Here is a 22,068-nt window from a genome sequence, read left to right on the forward strand (position 1 = left end):
ATGCAACGGACGCTGTTGGCATGTCTTAGACATAAATCTCGGGGTCTGTATCCAAGGTTGAGTGGGATCCAACTCATGTTTCCCGGTAATCTTTGAGGAGCCTCGAATAGGGGTACACATGAAAGCCCCAAGGAGGGTCCACTGGTGGGAGGGGCATGTCTGGGCAGCTTTGCTGAAGAAGTGGCATTTGAACTGCACCTGCAGCCTTGGGAAAGGCAGCCCTTAGGGAGTGGAGGGGACTGGCAGGTCAGGCGAGTGCTACAGGGAGAGGCAGGAAATCAGAGTGCGCCTGGGAAGAATCGGGGGTCAGTGCGCCCGACTATTCGCTTTGTCCTAGATCACGGATTATTGAGGGGCTGAACAGGCAGGGTCTCAAGGTAGGAGCGGCATCAGCGAGCGGAGATTCCTAGAAAAAGGGGGAAAAAGGGGGAGAGCACAAGGAAGACATGGGAATGGGAGTTTGGTGCAAGTCTTCCTGCTTTGCCTTCAGCAGAGGTTTATTTTATACACTTCTTCAGGCAGGCAGAGGGGTGACATTAGCATATGAAATGGGCTGAGATCACAATCACCTTTTTGCTAAGAATAGTCTGGGGTCGTTTTGACCTTTAGTTGAGTTTATAACATTTTTAAAATCAATCTATCAAGGTTAAAACAGGTCCATAGATTCATAAAGTTTAAGACTAATATTACTATTATTTACCACAGTGAAGATTCACCAAAATAAAGTCCCTTAAACCTTATCTACTACTTAATGGCTTTCATTCTCATTGAGACATCCTACATGGTAAAGTGAGAACAGGAAGAGGAAGTTCCTTGTAAATCAAATTACAATAAAGTTCTTTGAAAAACTTGTTAGAAAGTTTAAGTGAATTTCCTTGAAGTCTAGCTGGTAGAAAACCTGATTAGCTCTGAATAGACGACTTGGGTGAATTTTCCTATCTAAAGACAAGATTGTAGAAAGTTTGAGTGGTTATTTAGAAACAAATAGAAGACTTTGTGAGATAGTAGAGTGATAAGATTTGGGTTTTCCTCCCTCCAGGCAGTAAAAGAGTGTGTTTCAGTCTTGCCTCAATATTGTCTTTGCAGTAACTGCCAATTTATTTTTATCAATCAGCCAATTGTAAGATCACTTTTGACTTCAAGAGGAATTTCCCATCCTGATGCAGTGCTTGCTTGTCTAGGCCAGGCTGAGGCAATCCAATTGTAAGCTGAAGGTTGTTTAGAATATTTTGATATTACGATTATACAAAAAAGGGAGGTCAGAACATAAATTAGCATAGAAAGTCTGATATTTCAGAGCACTTCTGTCTCAATCAGGAATATGTCAGTCGATAGAGGTTGCATAGCTTGTGTCAGCTGAGCACGCGTAGGCAGAGATAGACTGATTGCAGGTGACTGGGAGCTCCTCCATGCCCGCTCAGAGTGCGTCTCTCCTGGAAGGACAGAGGTGGTTATTCTGAAAGTTTCCGTTTTTATTTACTACAGTAAAGATAAGGGGATGAAGTTTCTATTATCAATCAAACCGTGGGCTGATGCCCACCTGGTAGCCTGGGGCCAGGCCAGCTGGGTTGGCTTGTGTGCAGCCAGATTCCAGGAGCACTGCGGGGGTGCCAGTCAGGGGCAGGGTCTCAGGCCCTGAGAGAGCAGAAGAAAGGCCACAGGGCAGGGCTGACTAGAGCTGACCTGAAGGAGAAATAAGCAGGGGGAGAAACGGATTTCACTTGGGAGCGAGGTTTTGGCTTTGCTTTTTTTTTTTTTTTTTTTTTATCTATTCTTACAGAACTGGGGTACAGGCCAGGGGAGTGGTGGGTGAAAAGGACTCACCAGAGAGAGTGGGGAGCAAAAGAAGCAGATCCACTGAAATACACTGCTGAGGGGAGCAGTGGGCAGATCAGGAGAGATCTGTGTGCCATGTGGGTCACCTCCCTGGCCTGGTATTGAACTCGTGCTGCAGTGGCTTTGGAGAGCTTCATTGTGCAGTGCTTTAACCCTCTGAGCCACCAGGGAGAGCCTGGGCTGTGGCTTTTAAGCAGGTGGACCCTAAGGGGCACATCCCCAGGAGGGAGAGAGTGTGCAGAGGAACTGGAGACGCAGGGCATGAGCATCCTGTGACCTGTGACCTGGAAGCAGAAGAAACGCCCCTTCTGCTGGCTGGCCTGGGGGAGCTCCCACCTGGCATGTCCTGGCTCTGCAGTCCTGCTGGGCCCAGAAAGGTGTGGCAATGCTCCTGGGGGTTGGGGAGGTGCAGAGCCAAGACACCCAGAGGATAGAGCAGTTGACTGGGGGGAAGAGGAAGGGATTAGTGAGGAAGCAGAAAGAAGGATGCCTGAAAGAAGAGAAGCAGTGAAGGGGGGGAGAGGGGGAGTAGGAAAGAAGTAAGAAACCAAGTGTCTGAGAGCAGCCTTAGCGTCAGGGAAGCCTCACAGCTCAGAGGAGAAGCGGGCTTCCTCTGGGAGTGGCGGCGTGAATAGTTTGGAGCAGGATAAAGGTGGACAGCTGGGTTCTGAGCACCATCCTCAGGCCTGTGCAGCAGGCCAGTAGGAATCCCTCCAGACCTCCAGAAGCACGAGAACTGCTCACTGAGTTTCACCCGAGTCCGCGGTGGGCCTTGCACCCCATCTTAGCTTTCCTCAGGGTACTCAGCCCGGCTCCAGAGGCGACGCGCTCTGAGCCACCCCACCCTCTGTGTCAAGCAGCACTGAGGTAGAGCGGACTGCACTTTCGAGCAGCTCTGAGGAAAGCCCACTTTATGGATGTGGAAACCGAGGCCTAGAGAGGTTCACCAACTGCCCAAGGTCCCAGAATTAGCAGGTGACACACTTGAGATTCAAATCTGCAGTCCATGTTCTGACTGGCCCAGGCTGGGCTATTCAAGCACATCGTGTGGGAAGAATGGGCAGGATTTCTCAGGGTGAGAGTGTGAGATAGCAGCGAGGGCACAGGAGAAGCCTCTCACCCTGGCGTCCACTCTTGGTAGGAAAATAAATGGACCAGCCAAGAGGTCAGCAGCACAGAAGCCCCGAGAGCGAGCAGGCACAGGCGGGGCGCACCCGGGGGGCGGGAGCTGGCGGGGGCGGCTAGACCTTCTGCGGGCTCAGGATGTGCAGCAGCGGCTAGCAGCCCGTGCTGTGGGCTCAAAGGTGAGAGTCCCCGGCCAGGGATCAGATGTCATTACGTGGGTGAGAAGCTGCTCCACCTGCCCAGTTCTCCTTTTGTCAGGAGCCATCACAGTTCCCTGTGGGGCTGCAAATGCCGCTTCGAGGCTGCTGCAAGCTGCCCAGGGACCGGTGTGGGGCACCAGCCACCTCCTGTCTCATACACCTGGGATCAAAAGTTGATTTGCGGTACTTCTTGGTAGTGTTTGAAGACATAGGAGCGGTTTTACGTTACAGCTTCTGAAAAATAATCAACGCTTTCCCTGCCTTTCCAGCCTCTATGCCTCCTACACCCCTTCACGAGCCTAGGCCACACTCACCCCTGGATTGTGCTCCCCCTCCCGGACCCTCGGCCCGAGCTGAGCCCTCGGCCTGGAGCGCCCTTCCGCCGACGCCCTGGCTGCCAAAACCTCCCTCGTCCTGCAAGGCCCAACCCAAATGCTGCCTCCTTCGCTCAGCTAACCCCTCACCATCACCCGTCACCCTCGGGCAGAGCTGACCCCTCCTGTCTCTCTGTCCCCGCGGCGCGTGGTGGGGATCTCTTTCTGGTCTGTTTCATTTTGCTGGGTGGTTGCCGTGGCTGTCTGGATCTCTTTCTTCTCCATGAGTTGTGATCTTTGCTGCTAACATCAGATGGTTGCATTTTATAATGCTTTATGGTGAATAATAAAATGTCTCATCCAAATGATTTTGGGGAGATAGAGATGGAATTTTCTTCATCTGTCATGATCCCGGTGCCTTGCACATAGAGGTCCAGTCAGTGGTACCTGCTAAGCCTGTCTTTTTCAGGAGCCGCACACAGACCACGGCCGGTCCTGTGTCCTCCAGGTGTCTTCAGATTTCTGCTCCAGTATCACTCTTCCTCTGAGCTTCCGGGTCAGATGGAAGCAGGCAGTGGAGCTGGGTGACTTGGCACTGAAGGAGCCACCTGCTGCAGTCTGTGGCCTCCTGGCTGGTTTCTGTGGGGAGTTCTGGGCGGCCCTGTGCTTGGCCGGCAGGTTTACACCTCCGCCTGAGGAAGTACCCCTAACCCTTCGGCAGCACGGGCTTGAGGCACACGGGTCCTCTCAACGGCAGTATTTGTCAGTAAATACACCGGAAGTTCCTTTTGAGATTGGTAACACTTTGAAAACACTTAAAACACTTGCATGACCTAGAAATAACCCCCAAATTAAAAGCTACTATTGTCCAGAATGCATAAAATGCATGCAGCTAAATCTATTTTATCTTTTACTACCTTAAAAACCACACCTCTATGGGCCCCACTTTGTGGTGCAACGGGTTAGGCCGCAGCCCTGCAAGCTGGCCACAGCCGCTTCATCGTGAGTTTGATCCCCGGCCCCAGGGGTGACCCACAGGGCGCGGCAGACCTCTCCTGTCTCCCTGCTGCTCCCCTCCGCAGTGTACTTCATTGACCTGCCTGTTCTGCTCCCCTCTCTGTCCCTGGTGAGTCCTCTCACTGCCCCCCCTCCCTGCACCTCTGGCCTCTACCCCAGTTCTATATGCATAAATGAATAAATCTTACAAAAAAGAAAACACAACACACCTTTGTTATAAAAAGCTAAAACTTATCAGAACTCACGCTGCTACTGTGAGGGTGTAGGTGGTGGCATCTGCAGCGGACGGAGGGTAAACAACCCAGCAGCCAGGCTTCCTTTCACCAGCAGCCTGTCAGCAGTTAACAGAAGCAAAGGTTGGACGTGGGTTGTCACGGCTTGGGGCTGGGGCCTCTCACCTCCCTGTGGCTCAAGGGTCAACTGTGAACTGTTGCAGAGAAACAGCAGAGCACCCAGGCCCCTGCTGAAGCAGCGCGCGCGTGTGCGTGTTGGCGAGGGCGACCCTGTTGCGCCCCTCAAAGTAATGAGAGGTCCTTTGTGTTGTTCCCCACAAGGGCGAGAAGGTGGAGGGGCTGCAAGCACAAGCCCTGTATCCCTGGAGAGCCAAAAAAGACAACCATTTAAATTTTAACAAAAACGATGTCATCACCGTGCTGGAACAGCAAGACATGTGGTGGTTTGGAGAAGTTCAAGGTCAGAAGGGTTGGTTCCCCAAGTCTTACGTGAAACTCATTTCAGGGCCCATAAGGAAATCGACCAGGTATTTTTGCATTTATCTGCTTCTATGAGATGAGAATGCTGTTACGCATGAAATTAGTATTTGCTCTAGTTAAGATTCACTGACAGGAGCTGCAGGATTCTGTTGTCTGCAGAATTTAGTGTAGCAGGTCAGCAAGAAGGGAGCCACTTAACACTTACAGATAAAGGGTCATTTTGTTCTCCCCTTGTGGAAGTCTCGGTGTATTTTTTTCAGTGACTTTTCAAGAGGGAATTCCCACTTGAGGCCTGGGACCCGCTGTGCGTTTGTTGGAGATGAAGCCTCTCTTCATGCTACGTCTCCAGTTCTGTGCCAGGAATTTAGAAACCCAGAGCAACTGGGGAAACAATCAGAAGAATGAATTCTCTTTTTCATTAGGGACTGCTGTAGCACAGCACCTTAACAAGGTGGTTGTTTAATTACCCCATGTGTTCGAAACACATAGGAACCTTACGAAGGTACAAACAGCAAGGACATCAGGGAGCTTCTGTCAGCCACGCTTTGAGACAGATCAGCCCACCGGCCGTGTACCCAGCATGGCAGGGTCCGAAAACAGAAATGTGAGCTTAGAATCACCCTTCTCACGCCTTACTGTGTGTTTCAGCTTAGCCCAGGGCAGCTATTTCAGCTGTAAGAGTGTTTAAAATTTTAAATGTTAAACCGCTTTAAAAGTGAAAAATCAATGTCATCTGTACTATTTTCGATAAAAATTAAAATACTTCCTCTCCTACCCTTTCTTTCAGCATGGATTCTGGCTCCTCAGAAAGTCCTGCTAGTGTAAAGAGAGTAGCTTCCCCAGCAGGCAAGCCGGCCGTTTCAGGAGAAGGTGAGACCCGGAGTCAAACTCTGTGCTTTCCACGGGACGGGCTTGGGTAGGCCAGGCAGAGTGAATGTTGGACCCAGGTCAGATCTCGTTTTAAAAGCCACTGCATCAATTTAGCTTCAGGATACTAGACTGGCAGGTAAAAAGAAAATCACGCTCTTTACAAATTCAAAGTTCTTTGAAGAGACTTTCAAAATACTGTCACATAGAGTGACTATAAAAATGGAATTTTCCAGTATTTGATTATGTGCTGTTTGACTGTTGAAAGAGGCCCGTTGCCGTCACGGGCCCAGTGTTCTGAGCATCTGTGCAGCCAAGTGCGGACAGTGCTTGCCCTGCCTTCGCCTGTCCTCTGCGTTGTAGATAAGTGTTTGCTTTCAACCATGACCACGCAGTCTCGAAAAGCTGTCACAGCCTCAGTGCCATCTGCATGCCCAAGGGAAGCAGAAGCTCAGTCCCTGTGTTCCCAGTAAATACCCCAGGAAGATTACTTAGGCCTACAGATTTCAGAGTGTGAGTGGCACAGTTCATTGCTTTATTTCCCAGACTTGACTTTGTGTCATGATCCCAACGACTACATATGCTGATATGTGGTGTGGATTTAAACATGAACAAACCTCACCATTCCTGCTCCAGTGGTGGGACTCTGCCTGTTCTCCATTCACTGTGGTCTTTATAGCACTAGGAGCAGACCACTGCCAGAGGCAGACAGGCTCTGCTGGAGAAGTCTCCCAGGGTTGGTAGCTAACAGATGGCCACCCAATTATGTAGTAAGTTTTCGTGGGTTCCTTGAAGAAAGGATGTGAGCAGAGAATGTTTTATTTACTTTGTATGCCATTATGAGATGGCTGCATTCTTAAGAAACCTTGCCTCCCAAGAAAGAAACATTAGAACAGTCATCCTTGCATGGAGACAGCAAGGATTAAGATTTAATGGAGTTTCAGACTCACAAAGTTAACTTTTTCAAGAGGAGTTTTAGAAGCAAAAAAAAATTTTTAGTTTATGGGTATAGCTCTAAAACTTTGTCCTCACTAAACCAGCATTTTATTGCATCCAGGGTTTGCTCTCACCGCCCCTTGCACCCAGCCAATCCTTAACTTAGCTATCTTCTTACTTTCTGGTTTTCTTAATGACTTTTGTACCCTCTGCTAGGAAAACAAGGCAAAAGCACCTGCATTCTGTCCCACCAGGCAAATTATGAGCTCCCCCACCCAAATGCAGTTCAATCAATTGGTAGGTGTATGTGTGTCTGTGTGTAGGTGGCTGCGTGTGTGTCTGTGTGTAGGTGGCTGTGTGTGTGTCTGTGTGTAGGTGTCTGTGTGTGTGTAGATGTCTGTGTGTAGGTGTGTATGTGTGTGTGTGTAGATGTTTGTGCAGGTGTCTGTGTATGTAGGTGTCTGTGTGTGTGTGTCTGTGTGTATAGATCTGCTCCTCTTACTTCCCCTTTGCCTCGTCTCATGGTTATTGACGGAGGCTGAAGCAGTGAGTAGTCTCTTCTGACAGCAGGGCTGATGAGCATTGATTATTTTGAAATATGTACAGAGGCCTCAATATTTGAGGTCCCAGAGAAAGATCGCAGGTGACCCCCCCACATCCTTAAAGCTGGACCACAAAAGAGAGCTAAATTGTAGTCTTGGTTGAATTTTATTCCATCCATTTTGAAAGGATTCAGTATTGGAAGTATTAAGAGAGATGGCTGGCTTTCCCAAGCACTGTGGGAGGACATTGGCATTTGGATTCTGAGAAAAGCTGTTGACAGCTATTGAACTGCTTATTAATACCATGTTAGGCACACTCAAGGTTAAAAATAGGCCATAAGTGAAATTAAAGGTTAAATAGATTAGGCAGCTCTTCAAACTTGAGCTTGGGTCCAAACAGCACCTGTGTTAAATGTCCCATGAAGGGGGCCTGCAGGGTGGGGGCCCCCTGTACTCACCCTCCCAGACATCTCTGGGAGTCACTGGACCCTGAGCTGCCCTCACCGAGCTGTGTCTGGCAGGACAAGTCAGTTGCAGCCTTTCCAGTCCCCTTGTGATCTTATTCAGCAGATATAAGTTCAGCCAGAGTTCATGCTTCTGAAGTTTCTTAAGTATTTTGAAAGTTAGTTCGAAATTTGGATTCATTTTAAAGAAAGCAGCTTTAAAGTGTAGGAAATCTTGGGGAAAGTTTGAATTGCCAAGGATCCTATCTCAGATGGCCAAACATGAGCTTGGGAACTGAAGAGGGAAGGGGCCGAAGACTGGGGAATCGGAAAGGCTATACTGACGAAGGCCAGCTCTGCTTTCCTTGTGCGGGGACGCAGTTTCCAGTTTCCACCGCAGAGGTGTGTGCTACGGCGCCACGGAGAGGCACAGAGGCGTCTGTCCCCCTGGCCCGTGGCTCACACTGTCTGCTGTGGGCTCCAGCACTGTCCCTGCGGGTAGTCACAGTGGCCTCAGCCTGTAGGTCAGCACCCCCAAAGGCCGCACAGCCACACAAGGAGTCCCCCACATTGTAGTGTTGCCCACGTTCGCATGAGTATTGGTGGGTGGTGTGTGTGTGTGTGTGTGTGTTTATTTTAGATTTTCTTAGGCCTCCTGCAGAGACTCCTGTAATTAACCAAAGGATCTCTCCCACCTACATTTCAGCCCACTAACTAACATTAGACTTCTCATGGAAAGATTACTCTCTGATACACACATAAAAATGAACTTTTCAGGTCAGTGGTGATTTGTAATAAATTGCTTTTAAAAAGCCCTATAAAAACCTTAGGATAAAGTGGAGGAAAAGTGCAAATAAGAAACTTAGTTCATCTTTAAGGTCATCTTTTATCCCAATGTCAAGTGAGCTTGCTGAGAGTATGGCTTGGTTCTAAGCCTTAGTAGAAACAGCTGCTGATAATGAGAAAGAAAGATTTCCTCTGGAATGTACATGCAAGACAGCAAAGAACATCACTTCTTATCCTTTGCATGAGACCCAATTGCATGAGAAACATGGGAAACTGATTGTCACCTCGACTTGTTGAGAAAGGCACGGTCATTTTTTGGGGTGGCTGGGCTCTGCCTTCCTCCACAGTCCACTCTACCCGCTCGTGCCCTCGAATGACAAGGAGATGCCTTCTTTCAGCCAAAGAACTTACATCTTGTTTGGTGTTCTAGTAACTTCCTGCCATCTGTGCATGTGGCGCAATGGGACATGCGCTTGCAGCCAGGCACTTGAGTCGTGAGGAATACAGCTTCCTTAATGGCAGCAGCTTACTAGAGCTGAGTTCCTAAAGCTGCAAGTTGGTGCTCTCTGACAAGCACTGACACAGGTACCTGACTTGCACCAAGAGCCTGTGTGTAAGAGTATCTGCATCTACCCAGAGCTCACCCTGCCATCGCTTCTCAGTAGTGGAATTAAAAGTTAGCGTCAAGGCCATTTTCATTTAAGAAGGAAGCCTTGAGGTGAATCAACGGTGTCTGCCGGTGTTCAGTGTTGGGGTCCGTTCCGATGCCTGGCCTTCCCAGTAATGGTGTCCCTGCCTGTAGCAACTGCATTTTATGTGCAGCTGGGGAATTTGGAGCCCAGCTGTTCCCCAACCCTGTGTTTTATTGTGACTAGCCTTTCTCTCAAACAGATCTGATCCTAACTTCCTTATTCATAAATTTGCTTTTGCAAAAAGCTGTCTGGGATTTCTGTAAACAATCAAGCTCTCTCCGTATCTCAATATTTCTCCCCACCAGAGTTTATTGCCATGTACACTTACGAGAGTTCTGAGCAAGGCGATTTAACCTTTCAGCAAGGGGATGTGATTTTGGTTACCAAGAAAGATGGTGACTGGTGGACAGGAACGGTGGGCGACAAGTCCGGAGTCTTCCCTTCTAACTATGTGAGGCTTAAAGATTCAGAGGTAAACCCACATTAACTGTCTCCTTTCCCTCTTTGTCCAGTGAGTCCCTCTGTGGGGAGTCGCACTGTCTGAAGGTGGAACATGTTATTGGGTTTCGCTAAGTTCCGAATGTGACAGCGGATGTAGTGTGACCTGTAATTGTCTGCACTTGTCATTCGGTGCTGCAGGGGAGCCCAGGCTCCTCCTGGGGAGGTGGAGGCCCCCTGCACTGAATGACTTGGGGTTCAGAATAAACTTCCTTGATCTGGTCCTCATGGTCGCTGATTTGAGAGACCCCATGATAGAACCAGAGCAAGATTTTGCCCATGTTAACAGAAGTGTTTTGATAGTACTGGTTTCTGCGATCAGGTAGCAGAGTGTTTTGAAAATTTATTTTTGCCAACATCGTAGGAAGACTCGAAGAGGCAGAGCACATTTTGACAGGCCTTAGAAGCTCTGTTGCCCAGGGACTAAATGGACCCTGAATGCTATTATCTGTATAAGCCGAGATGACCTCATTATAATAAATGGGGACTAAACTATCATCTGCAAAGTCAATAAAAGGGGGGCAGGGTGGGCCCAAATATGGCCCTAGCCAATTTCAAGGTGGTGGGGAAGTCCAGGGTGTAATGTAATCATTTAACATTGCATGTAAATAACTCCCAATAGGAGTTGGCTTTTTTTTTTTTTTTTTTTTTTGTATAAAGCATAGGGAATAGATTCCAGTTACTGTCTTTACCCTCATACTTCATGCAGAGAGAAGCCCTTGGGTACCATGCACCCAAGGAGGCCACTCCCTCTGATGTGGTCAGGTGGACAACTCTCACGTGCCCACCTTTAAATGTTGGGCGGAGGATGTTGGGCTTCTCCGCGGGTCAGGCTGGGCCATGCTGCCACACTTTCTGTGGTGTGCTGGCTGGTGCTGGAGTTCCCGGTACCCCCCCGCCCCCGGCTGCTCCCCTCGGTGCTCCCCGTCCTGCCCTGCCCAGGGGCTGCTGCATTTGATGGGGTTGTTTATCCAGCAAGTGTCATTTTGGGTGGGGGCTTTTCTTTTTCCTTGCTGGTCTGGGGAGCAGCTCTCCAGAGACGCCAGGGGGATTTGCTGTAAGTCTGCCTGCCTGCCATGGGCATTTGGCCTGGGAGAAAGTCCTTTGCCCTGGGTAGATCTCTGCAGACCTGGGGAGGGAAACCAAGCTCCTGTCAATGGGAGCCTGATGAGCCACGCAGGTGGTATTTCTGGGGGGTGAGGGGAGAGCTGCACTTAGTGTTTGCTACTGTGCGCAAGTCCTTCACATTTTTTGTGAAGTTGAACTGTGTCGTAAGGCGATTTCTGCACCACAGTCTTAAATTATTAGCCACAGAGCTCGCAGTGCTAAAGCTTTGGGGCAAACATTCAGCTCATTGTTTCATAATAATGAAGAAATGAAAGTCACCTCCTTCCTCCTACTTGGGCATGGGAATCAGGGAAGATACCCTGTGAAACTGATAGGCCTAGCGCAGACATGTCGGCGGCTTGGAGAGTGGGCCAGTGCGCAAGCCTTCTGTGGGGGGAGGGCTGGCTCTCAGCAGGGGCTTTGCTGCTGCATTTCTGGGAGCGGCAGGGCCAGGCCCGTCTTCCCGGGAGGCCTCAGCCAGCAGGGCCGGCTGTGGCCTTTGCCCACTCCTGGACTCCCAGTTGCTCTGTCCTTTTCGTGGCATACAGGAAGTGTGTCCCCAGCTTGTGCTGGGAGAGTCACAGATCAGCTGGAATCTTCTCTCGTTGGTATTCTTTTATTTTGATACACAGCCTTTAAAAATAACAAGATTTGTATTGAGCAGCTGTTTGTATAATACAGAAATCATGTTCAGGGTCAAAGTTTCAGCTCAAACCTTCCCTGATAAATGGTGATTAAGTTTCAGTAACTAAAATAAAAGAACCCTGATAAGTTGTGTTCCTGGTAGATAAATTACATGTTTGTATTCATGCAGCACTCTCATTTAGTTCATTAAGCTTTTTGTTTTGTTTTCACTGGAATGCTTAATTGACGGCATGATGGGGACTCATGGATGAAAATCAATTTAAAAGAAAGTGCTTTGTAACAGCAGATGGGTCTGGCCCTGGTCCTGACTCAAGGTCTCTGTTGATTTGCCAGCTGGTTTACAATTCCATGAGTGTCCACAGGAGGAATTCAGCCCAGGGGCCCTGCGGGCTCCTCATGTTGGGGGAAGTATGGTCTGCTCTTGTGGGGGGTCTTCCTGCCTAGGTGGATTACGCCATTGCCGTGAAGCGCACAGTTCAGGTGGCGAGTGGTGGGATGGGGGTGGGTGCTTGAGTTGCCACTGAACTATAGCAGTCTCTAGAAAGAATAAAAGCACCAAAGCCAATGCAGAAAAATATTGCTGTTTTACTGTATCAAAACCTCTGGGTACAGTGTGGACTTTTTTTGCATGTGAGTCACCCCATAATGAACCATGGACATGAGGCTCAGCTTAGTGTTTAGGACAGAGACATTTGTCCCAGGGAACACCGAGCTTGATTTGACTGGGGTCTGCTGGGCCCTACAGCGCCATGTGTGTGGCTGCTTTGCCTCCATAGCAGAGAGGCCGAGCCACAGGTGTTCAGTACGTACTTGTCCCTCGTTTTCCTGCTCGATACCCTCATGCCAAGGGATGCGGTGTGACTGTTCTCCCAGAACGAGAAGGGGGCTGTAGGGGCTCCAGTGGGTTTGCATCATCATTGATCATTTTGTAAGTTGCATGACCAAAACTCTGCAGTGTGCAAATGAGACCTTTTGCTCTGTTTTAAGGGCTCTGGAACTGCTGGGAAAACAGGGAGTTTAGGAAAAAAACCTGGTAAGTTACAAACCCTGATGCTTATTTTTTCAATGTTTTGAATGTAATTGCTAGATGCTCCCAATCTTTGTTTATGAAGGCCTGAAGCCTAAAAACAAGAAAAACAGCAGACAAGCCTTTGCTAAGAGTGGCTGGAGGAGAGCTTTCCTCGGGTCCACTCTGACGTGTGCCCGGTGATGAAACCTGACTGTCACTCACCACCGGGAGTGAGACATGACCAGGCAAAATGCTTTGGTGGTAAGGAGGCAGTTCAGGCAGGGTGCCGGGCACTAAGGCCTGGAGCTGGCAGCTTAGGCGCCAGCGGCCTCATCAGGCTCAGGACGCCCAGACAGCACATTCTGTTCGGGACAGGAGTGGTGGAAATGCAGGAGCAACAGCCCTTCCCAGCGCGGGACCCTAGCAATATAAACGCCTTTGGCTGCTTTTCCTCGGGTGACGATAGTCATCCCTCTGAGTTCGGAGTGTCTTAGTTCATTTAAACAAAGCCAAGTGCTCTGTAATCGCAGCCTGAAAGAAGAAAGGAGATGGGAAGTGGTATGGTGGCTTGGCGCCCGCCTGCTCCATGGTGGCCACAGCTTGGGAGAAGTCGCCGCCGCGCGAGGGGTGTGTCTCTGTGGCGCTTCCTCCCCCGGCCTGCCGCGGGGAAACAGGTTTCCTGGGAATTGCTGTAACTGTTGGTGTGGGACTTTAGTCAGACTCTAGGCGCATCGTCTGGGTGAGGTCTCTGCTGAACTGGGAGCACTTGGCGTTTTGAGCCGTCATCGGAAGGGCACAAGTGACTTGAGTGAAAAACCACCAAGCAGCTCAGAAGCACAAAAGGCAGAAAAGAAGCCCCGGGTGGGTCATTGGCCAGGGGTGCGGTGCCCCGAGGAGCGGGAACGTGGAAGCCCGAGTCAGACACTGCTTTGGACTTTGTTTCTCCACACGGAAGCTCTTGGAAGCTGGACGGCGTCCTCAGTGTGCTGGCGCTGCGGGGCAGGCCGCGGCGTGGGGGGCTGGATTCTTCCTTGCTGCCGCTGCCTGTGGGGCATGTGGCGGCCTCGCTGGGCGCCGCTGGGCCAGAGCAGGGTGAGGGGCGCTGGTAGCCTCCGGAGAGGCAGGAAACGCTGTCAGAAGCAGCGGCTTCTGCCTTTCCCCCTCCTGCTTCCTCCCTCCCTGAAATCCTAATTTTCATCCTCTCGTTCTTTCAAAACCCACGATGACGGGGAGGGAGTGTGTAGGACAGTTTGCTCTGTTTTGCTCCTGGAAGCTCAGAAGCAGCCACTGCGGACAGGTCACGGTGGGCAGAGAAGGGTTTTGTCTCTTCACACGTGACCCCGGTGCCAGTGGGAATGCCCTGGTCCGTGGTACGGCTGGTATTTTCCCATGAGATTTTTAACATTCGGGAAAAGTACAGAACTGTTTACATCTTTCCCTGTGCTGGATGGCTCGTTGTTGTTTTTGTGTAAAGTTCCCTTCTTAACTCCAGTTTCCTCCTCTAATCTGAAATAAAAGAAGCAAACGCGCACCATCTGACTTCTACCCCGAATTCACGCGTCATCGTCGGGTTGTGAGCCGGCGGGCTGGCAGCGGCACTGGCGGCGGCACCTTCGCCGGGGGCAGGGTTTCTCCTCGCTGCACTTGGGCGGGCGGGAAGCCGCACCGGGCCCCGCCTTTCCTGTAACGGCGCTGAGTGCTGCCGTGTGGCCAGCACCTTGCTGGGTGGGCAGTGGGGGCCGGCTCTGGGCATCGGGTGTTCACAGTCTTTGTAGTGGGGCTGTGGCCAGGGTGGAGAGCGCGTGTGGGGGAAGCTGGTAAGTAGGTGCGTTCTGAGAGGGGAGGGTGCCCTTAAGCAGGCTGGGCGGCACCCTGAGGTCAGCCGGGCCCGGAGACCCAGCCAGCCCACCCACCCTGGGGTGTCCATCGTGAGCCAGGGAGGCTCCTGGGCGCTGCCGCCTCCCGACTGTGACCACGCCGTGATGTTTGCTCTTGTTTTTCAGAAATCGCGCAGGTCATTGCCTCCTACACCGCCACCGGCCCTGAGCAGCTGACCCTGGCCCCCGGCCAGCTGATCTTGATCCGAAAAAAGAACCCAGGTGGATGGTGGGAAGGAGAGCTGCAAGTTAGTGTCTTCTTCGTTTGTTGAAAAGCCTGTGTCCTGGTTAAATCTGCAAAAATCTCAGAGGGCCCGTTTGTTTTGTTTTTCCCATCGGAAAGCGCGGGAGGCCGCCGGGTCTGAGCCTGGGTGCCCCTGAGCTTCAGGCAGCGGCAGCAGGCTCTGGGCGCCGGGAGCCCTCTGCAGGCCAGCCTGAGTGCGTGGGCGGCCGCTCGGGCGCCTCGTCTCCACGCGTGTGGTGGGAGCGGCGCTGTCTGTCAGGGGCTTCGAGAGGCTGGCGCAGGCACGGCCGGCTTGTGCCCAGAGCCGCGTCTGCGTGCGGGCCACGCGCAGCCCCCTGCGGAGCCCGGCCTTGCTCCAGGGGTCGGCAGACCTGCGGGCAAGCTGGAGCAGCTCAGCCCCTTTAGGTGCAGACGGGAACCTGCTCAGGAGCAAGGAGCCAGGCGGCGCGTGTGGGCGAAGGAGCGGGACTGGCTGGCGGGGAAGGCACGGGGCGGGGCCGGAGCTCCTGGTGCCGCCAGGCCACGGCAGCACTGAGCAGCCGGTGCCCACCCTGCGTGCGGGACCCGCTGCCCTGGGGATGTGTCTGTCCCCTCACCGTGGGGGGCAGGTCCCTGCCTCCGAGAACTGAGCTGCCCCCCTGCTTGGTGTGCAGCCGGGCGCCCGCCGCCCCGCCAGCCTCCCCTCGGCCGCCCTCTGCAAGCCTGCTCTGGCCAGCGACAGCCTCGCCGCAGCTCACCTGGCGACTGCGCTCCTGAAAACCAGCAGTGCCCAGCCCCTCCTGCCTCTCCTGCTCTTCTCAGAAAATGTGTCCAGAAAGGCAGTCAGCACCCCTCCCCCGGGGCGGACAAACCCTGCGCCGCCTCTGGATTTGGGCTGATGACTGGGGGTGGCTGCTTAGCCCTCGCTCATCTGACTCCGCGTGGTCACCCCTGCTGCCCGGCAGCCCTCCCCTCGTTTCTGCTCTGAAGAGCCGTGAGCGGTTCCTGCCGCCCGCGGGAGTGTGGGTGCTCGCGCGCGAGCCTGGGAGAGCTTCCGAGCGGGGCAGTTTTTCTCACTGTAGCTGAGGTTGCCCTGCGCTTGGTGTGCAGAAAGGGCAGGGGCTGGCGAACAGTCTAGATGAACACCGAGGGCTTGTGAATGGGTGGCTACAGTCACTGGTGAATTCACTGTGGAAATAAAAGCTTCAGACCTTGAGCCAAGGCTGTGAAGTCTGCCAGGCCAAAGGAGAGTGACAGGGGGTCTGAAGCTGCAGTCACCCGTGCGGCCTGCTGGGCAGACGGCTGCCAGGAGGCCAGAGGCAGGTGGCATGAGCTTCCTCAGTTTCATTCCTTTCGGAGTAGCTGATGTTTTGTTTATGCTTTTAGGGTACGTGATGCTGCCCGTAGCTTAACATCCAAGTTACAAGGGGGTGCAGATGCCTCTTCCCAACCTGCCACTAAAAGCAGTTGTTTTTATCAGAGCCGGGCTTCTAGAGGTTGTGCGGGCTTGTGTGTGAGCACACATACGCATGAGTTCCCCCAGGTTCTCTGTTGCTGTGCCATGCCGGTCGGCCACGCCTTCTCGTGACCCCCGGCGCAGCCTCTCCCGTCCCGTGGACTGTGCCACGGGTGTCCGTCTCGACTGCGGCTTCAGGTTCCTCCGTGTGCGCATGATCGATGGCCAGCGAGACTGGCGTGTAGTCTTGTTTCAGAGTGGGCGGAAGTGAAGGCGAGGGGCTGAAGGAACATGTGGCAGTCACCGTCCCATAGGCCCTTTGGTTCGGGGGGACACTGTCACTTTGGCCTCCTGTTCTCAGACTGTTACCAGGGCAGCGCAGACATGAGCGTGAATCTCGGCTGGCCGCTCACTGGCCAGGCTCGGGCCTGGCCGTTGACTCTCTTCAGCCTCACTTTCTGCACCTGGGGAGCGGGAACCCTGCTAGGGTTGTCTTTTTGGACAGGTGCTGCAAATGCGCGTGTGCGCTGAGCACAGGGCCTGGCGTAGCTGGCAGTAAGCGTTGGTCATCGCGTTGCCAGCGCTGCCACTGTTGCCTTATCGACCCCGAGCCTGCGGCGAGGCCGTTTGCTTCGCCGCCGCGCGTGACTCCATGGGTGCCCTGTGATGACCTGAGTTGTAGCCTGTGAGAACATGGGCCTTGTAAACATCTTGATATGATTATTTCCTTACCAGGCACGTGGGAAAAAGCGCCAGATAGGCTGGTTCCCGGCTAATTACGTAAAGCTTCTAAGCCCTGGGACGAGCAAAGTCACTCCGACGGAGCCGGCCAAGTCCGCGGCGTTCCCAGCAGGTAGGTGCCCGGTCTGCACTCGGGAGCGGCCTGCGGGCACTTGGGTCTTTCCACTGGTCCCCTCCTGAAGACCTGCAGGCGGACTTCCACATTCGGCGAGAGCTGCCCTCGCCCTTGCTGGCATGGACCCCCCGCCCCGGGGGGTGGAAGTCGGTTTTCAGAAAGGCCTGTAGCTGGGCCGCCTCGCCCGGCCGGGCACAACAGGGCCCTTGTTGACCGCTCCTCATAAAGGACTCAAGAATGCCGCGGCCTTAAAGTCGGAGGTTTCTCTTGATTTCCTTCCAGCTATTTAAATTGGGGTTTGGGCTGGGGGCAAGGGGACAAAAAGGGATCCCTAAAAATAAATGGCCAGGGTTTCACTAGGTCAGGAGCCGGTGGCCAGGGGGGCTGTTTGTCACGGGTGGCTCCCCGGAGACTGAAATAACTCCCCCTGGCCCAGGGGACAGAGGGCTTTGCTGAGGGGCAGGATGCTGCCCACCCTCCGAGACAGGCTGCAGGGCCCAGGCCCGCAGCTGGGCCTGAGGGCCTTGTCCTGACTGGACAGACCAAACATCCGAGCTGGGGGAGGGGAGGGGAGGGGAGGAGACTTCTGTTTCAGTCTCCAGGCCCCCATTCTTGGGTGGCATTTGTGGAAAATGCAGACTTTGCCTTCCAGGACTTCCGGGTCAAACATCTGGGCTGTGCCTCCCCAGTGAAGGAAGGTCAAAACTTGGCAGCCCTCGCAAGACATGAAGGGATTGGCAGACTGTGGCTGATTCCCGGCCCCAGCTGGGCCTCTGCCGTGCGTGGGCATCGGGAGGGCGCCGGCTGGGTCTACTGTCCTTGGGGGGGCTTGGCGGGGGGGCCTTTGTGAGCAGAGTCCAGCTCTTTCAGCAGGTTGGTTGAGACCCCGCCCCACCCCGGCCCAGCAATCGTTTGCTGAAGTGGTTGATTTTGCCGGAGAGTTTGAAAGGTTCAGATCTAATACGTTGGTTGGTTAGAGAAGACAGCTGACCGTGCAGACGTACCTGGAACGTAGACTTGCCAGGAAACGAGAACGCTAACTTTGTAGGTTGGAGGGAGAGTGGGAAAAGAAAATTTGTTTTGACGGGAAATTTCTTTCTTTGAGATAAAAACTTGAGACACAAAGATCCAGCAAAGTAAGATTCTGATTTTACCTTTCTCTGAGATCTGGAATTTGGGGACACAGATAAAAATTATCTTCCATCTTTGGAAAAAGGGGCCGTTCTGACTTGGGGGTCCCAAGGTGCGTCGTGTCCTGTGGCACTGGGCCTTTGCCGTCCCTCGGGTCCAGCTGGAAGCCGTCCGTCCAGAGCAGCCTGCCCGTTGCTGCTTCCCGCTGACACACTGAGCCCGCGGCGGGGGGATGAAGAGCAGAGCAGAGCGGGGCTGGCCTTGGTCCCGAAGCCGCCCCCTTCCCCCGCGGAGACCCTCCCTGCACAGCCCGCCAGCGCGCCTGCTGCCCGGCGCTGGCCGGCGCTCACCCTCCCTCTCCCCGCAGTGTGCCAGGTGATCGGGGTGTATGACTACGCCGCGCAGAACGACGACGAGCTGGCCTTCAGCAAGGGGCAGCTCATCAACGTCCTCAACAGGGAGGACCCCGACTGGTGGAAAGGGGAGGCCAACGGACAGGTGGGGCTGTTCCCCTCCAACTACGTGAAGCTGACCACGGACATGGACCCCAGCCAGCAATGTAAGTGCCGCTGGTTCTGTCGCCTCTCCTCTTTGGTAGCGGACGGTAAACGATGCAGCTTTGCCCCGTTTCTGCCGAGCTTGGTTTGCAGAACTTAAGCCAGACCGTTGCTGCACCCGCAACCGTCTCTTTGAAGACCTTCTGTAATGCAAGGTGTAGCTCATGGGGTTGTTGATGTTTATTTTTTTCCTTTTTTCTTTTCTTTTCATTCCTTCTGTAGCATGTCCCCTCCCTGCCCCCCCACCCCTTCCTCCCTCTCTCCCTCCTCCCCACCTGCCCTTTCCCCTTTTTTATTTATTTTTTTAATCATTTTGGCACCATGCTGTTTACATGCCTGACTCATTTTCCTAGCTTGGATTTTGCTCATTGTTTTGTTTTGCTTATGTGTTGTTTTCCTCCTTTTTCTAGGAATCATATGTTGTCCATCCCCCCCCAGGCTTGAAAGTCCTCAAAGAGACCCACTATCCCATATCACTGCCCAGAGGGATGATGGGAGATGCAGCCTTGATCATGTGACTTCCAGCATGATCACCTACTGCCTTCTGAGTAGAAGAACCCGCTGCAGAGCAGTTTACCTCATTTGACCTTAGTCGCATGTGATGGCGATGTCGAGTTACTACTTGCAGAGATAGAAGCAAAAATTACAAAAACACACAGGGTAGTGGGTCCTTTTGTGGCTTTCCTGGCGACTCAATTGACTTCCCCCACCTTTGCACAGGTGCTTTCAATAGTTTTAAAATTATTTTTAAATATATATATATATTTTTTAGCCTTTTAATAAAAAAATGAATAAATTACTTCTTTGCTATTTTGGTTTTGCAAAAAGACCCACTATCAAGGAATGCTGCATGTGCTATTAAAAAAAAATGTTCCAAATGTCCATAAATCTGAGACTCGATGTACTTTTTTCACTTTGTCCAGTGGTACCAACTAAACTGTGTAGTCTGGGTTTCCCGCCCCGCTGTAGAGCACAGAGGCGTTCAGTGAGTCTGTTCAAAGACTGTAGAACGAGCCCGATTAAACGAAGGTGTTTTGTGCGTGTGGTATGAGCTGGCCCTGCCGAGCATGCAGTCACACACCTGTGCACCAGAAGCTGGTGCCCCGCGGAAGCTGTTACCTGGGCGCGCTCCGACCCCGCCCCTGTATTTTGCACGGTGACCTTGCAGCCGTGTGGGCGAGCGGCTGTGTTTCTGTTCAGTCTCAGATTTATCTGGCCGAGTTGGTGTTTGGTTTGGGGGTTTTAATTTCGCGTCTGTTCCCACCACCTCTCAGTAGCCGCCGCGGTCACGCCCGGCGACGGCCGCGGTCTCTCTCGTCTCTGTTACACCAAGTTTCATTGCGGTTACTTCTCACGGAATGACATGTTTTGAACAAGTGATTTTCTTGACAAAGAATGTATAGAAATCCCCCTGCAATTAATTTCCAATGTTTACATTTTTTAACTAGACTGTGGAATTTCTACAGATTGCTATGAAACGGAGCTCGCGGGCTGTGTATGTCTTAGCTGTGTCGTTGTAGCCATGTCTGTCTTTTAAACACTAGTTGGAATCACTCAATAAAGACGCCCTTGCTGACAGCCGGCGCGCGGGCTGAGGGGGGAAGCCTCGGCCTCGCAGTTGTACTGGTGACGCCCACCCCGCGCTTCCTCCCTCCCGCCTCCTCCCTCTCCGCGGCTGCCGGTGCTGGGCAGCCGGTGCTGGCGGCGGGCGGACTCTGGGCAGCGCGGGCGGGCGCGTCAGTGTTCTCATGGGTACGAATGTACAATATATCAGCACGCCGACCTGCGGCTTTAACAACTGTAACGCCACCGTTTGGATTAGTCACGTGTGTAGATAATTAAATTCTTCATATGAAAGTTAGACGGAAGTGTCTGTGTACTTGCTGTTGGGGCCTGGCAGTGGTCACGGGGGACGAGGCCCCGGGGCCGCCGCCCGGCGGGCGGTGGGGCGCGTGCGAGCCGGACCTCAGCACATCCCGCGTCTTCGCTGGAGCGGCGGCCCGGTCGCCTTGCCACCGGCCTCCCCGGCGGCCGACAGGCGAAGCGCTGCCCGTCACCGAACGGGTCAGAAGCCTGGAGCGGCCACGCAGCGTAGCGGGGATGATCGCACCGGCCCTCGGCGAGTTACCGAGCCGGAGGGGTGTGCGGCTGGGTCCGGGGTGCGGCTCGTTTTTCTGAAACACGTAATAAGGGTCTGTCGAACATCCCCAAATTAATGTGGGTGAAGATGGGCCGCCCACATCGTCCAGGCGCTGGCGCTCCCGTTTCGGCCTTGCACGCCCCACTCTCGGCCTGGGTGGGTGGAGGGGACCCACAGTACCCCTGAAGCTCTGTTGGCCACCCTGACATGCTCACATGTGTTCAGGCGCCCTGCCGATTGGTCGTCTCTGCCAGCCAGTTGAACGTGATTTACGCCGTCAATTCTGCACAGGTTTTCTCCTTAGGGGTGGGGGGAGGGCCCCCCAACATGGGACCTCCGGTCAGGTCCCGGGAGAGCGCAGCCCAGCCGGTGGCCGTGGCCTGTGGAAGGAGCAAGCAGAAAGCCAGACTACGCATTTACATCCATGTGTGTGCATGAGGGGTGCTCTGTTCTCGGCTGGGGTGGACGCCAGGCCCCCGCTAGGACACCCGAGCCGTGGGGGGGCTGCAGGGAGGGTGTCTGAGAATACTTCGAGGAGAAAACAATAAGTAGGAGCCAGATGAAGCTGGGAAGAGAAGTAGCTGATTGCAGCAGGAGCGTCAGGGCAGGCAGAGGTCTGGAGGAGGGCACAGAGGAGGCCCCACACTGCCCCCCAACCCCTCACCCCCCGTGGAGCAACAAGGCAACAGACCCCCCCTCGCCCAGGACCCCCACACCTGTGAGCGCCAGTGTCCACTGGGAGTCACACACCGGCTCTAGCACCCTCCCCAGGGCCCCTTGGACGCGCTTCTGGGTCTGCAAAGCCGGCGTTTGCCCCCCTCTCCCCAACTCCAGTTCCCCTTGATCCCACCCAGTGCTTCTTGGCTAGCGGGTGTGCTGGCATCGTGGGAAGAGGTCAGGGTGCTGCTAAACCCCCAGCAGTGCACGGGGTAGCCCCCCCAACAGAATGATCTGACCACAGACACGTCACCAGTACTGACCTCAAGGAGCCCCGGGGGCCACCATGGCTAATGCCCCTCTCTGGTCACTCGCAGCCAGCGGTTGCCCTGTGGGTAGCTGCTGAGTTTGCTGTTGAGCAAATTTAATCCTTTTACAAGC

At 53.3% G+C, this 22,068-nt stretch overlaps 1 protein-coding gene across 1 annotated transcript in view; it reads left to right on the forward strand.

The window, feature by feature from the left end:
• ITSN1 (intersectin 1 (SH3 domain protein)) overlaps positions 1–22,068 on the forward strand; it is a 118,328-nt gene that overhangs the window by 62,395 nt on the left and 33,865 nt on the right. The window contains exons 23-29 of the mRNA XM_004675528.2: positions 5,047–5,252; positions 5,993–6,075; positions 9,777–9,943; positions 12,709–12,754; positions 14,734–14,855; positions 17,022–17,139; positions 18,641–18,832. Coding sequence (XP_004675585.1) covers positions 5,047–5,252; positions 5,993–6,075; positions 9,777–9,943; positions 12,709–12,754; positions 14,734–14,855; positions 17,022–17,139; positions 18,641–18,832 — 934 coding nt within the window. The remainder of the gene's footprint in view (positions 1–5,046; positions 5,253–5,992; positions 6,076–9,776; positions 9,944–12,708; positions 12,755–14,733; positions 14,856–17,021; positions 17,140–18,640; positions 18,833–22,068) is intronic.

Source organism: Condylura cristata, unplaced genomic scaffold (assembly GCF_000260355.1).
Source record: "Condylura cristata isolate star-nosed mole 26May11 unplaced genomic scaffold, ConCri1.0 scaffold00003, whole genome shotgun sequence".
In the NCBI taxonomy this organism is placed as follows: Eukaryota; Metazoa; Chordata; class Mammalia; order Eulipotyphla; family Talpidae; genus Condylura; species Condylura cristata.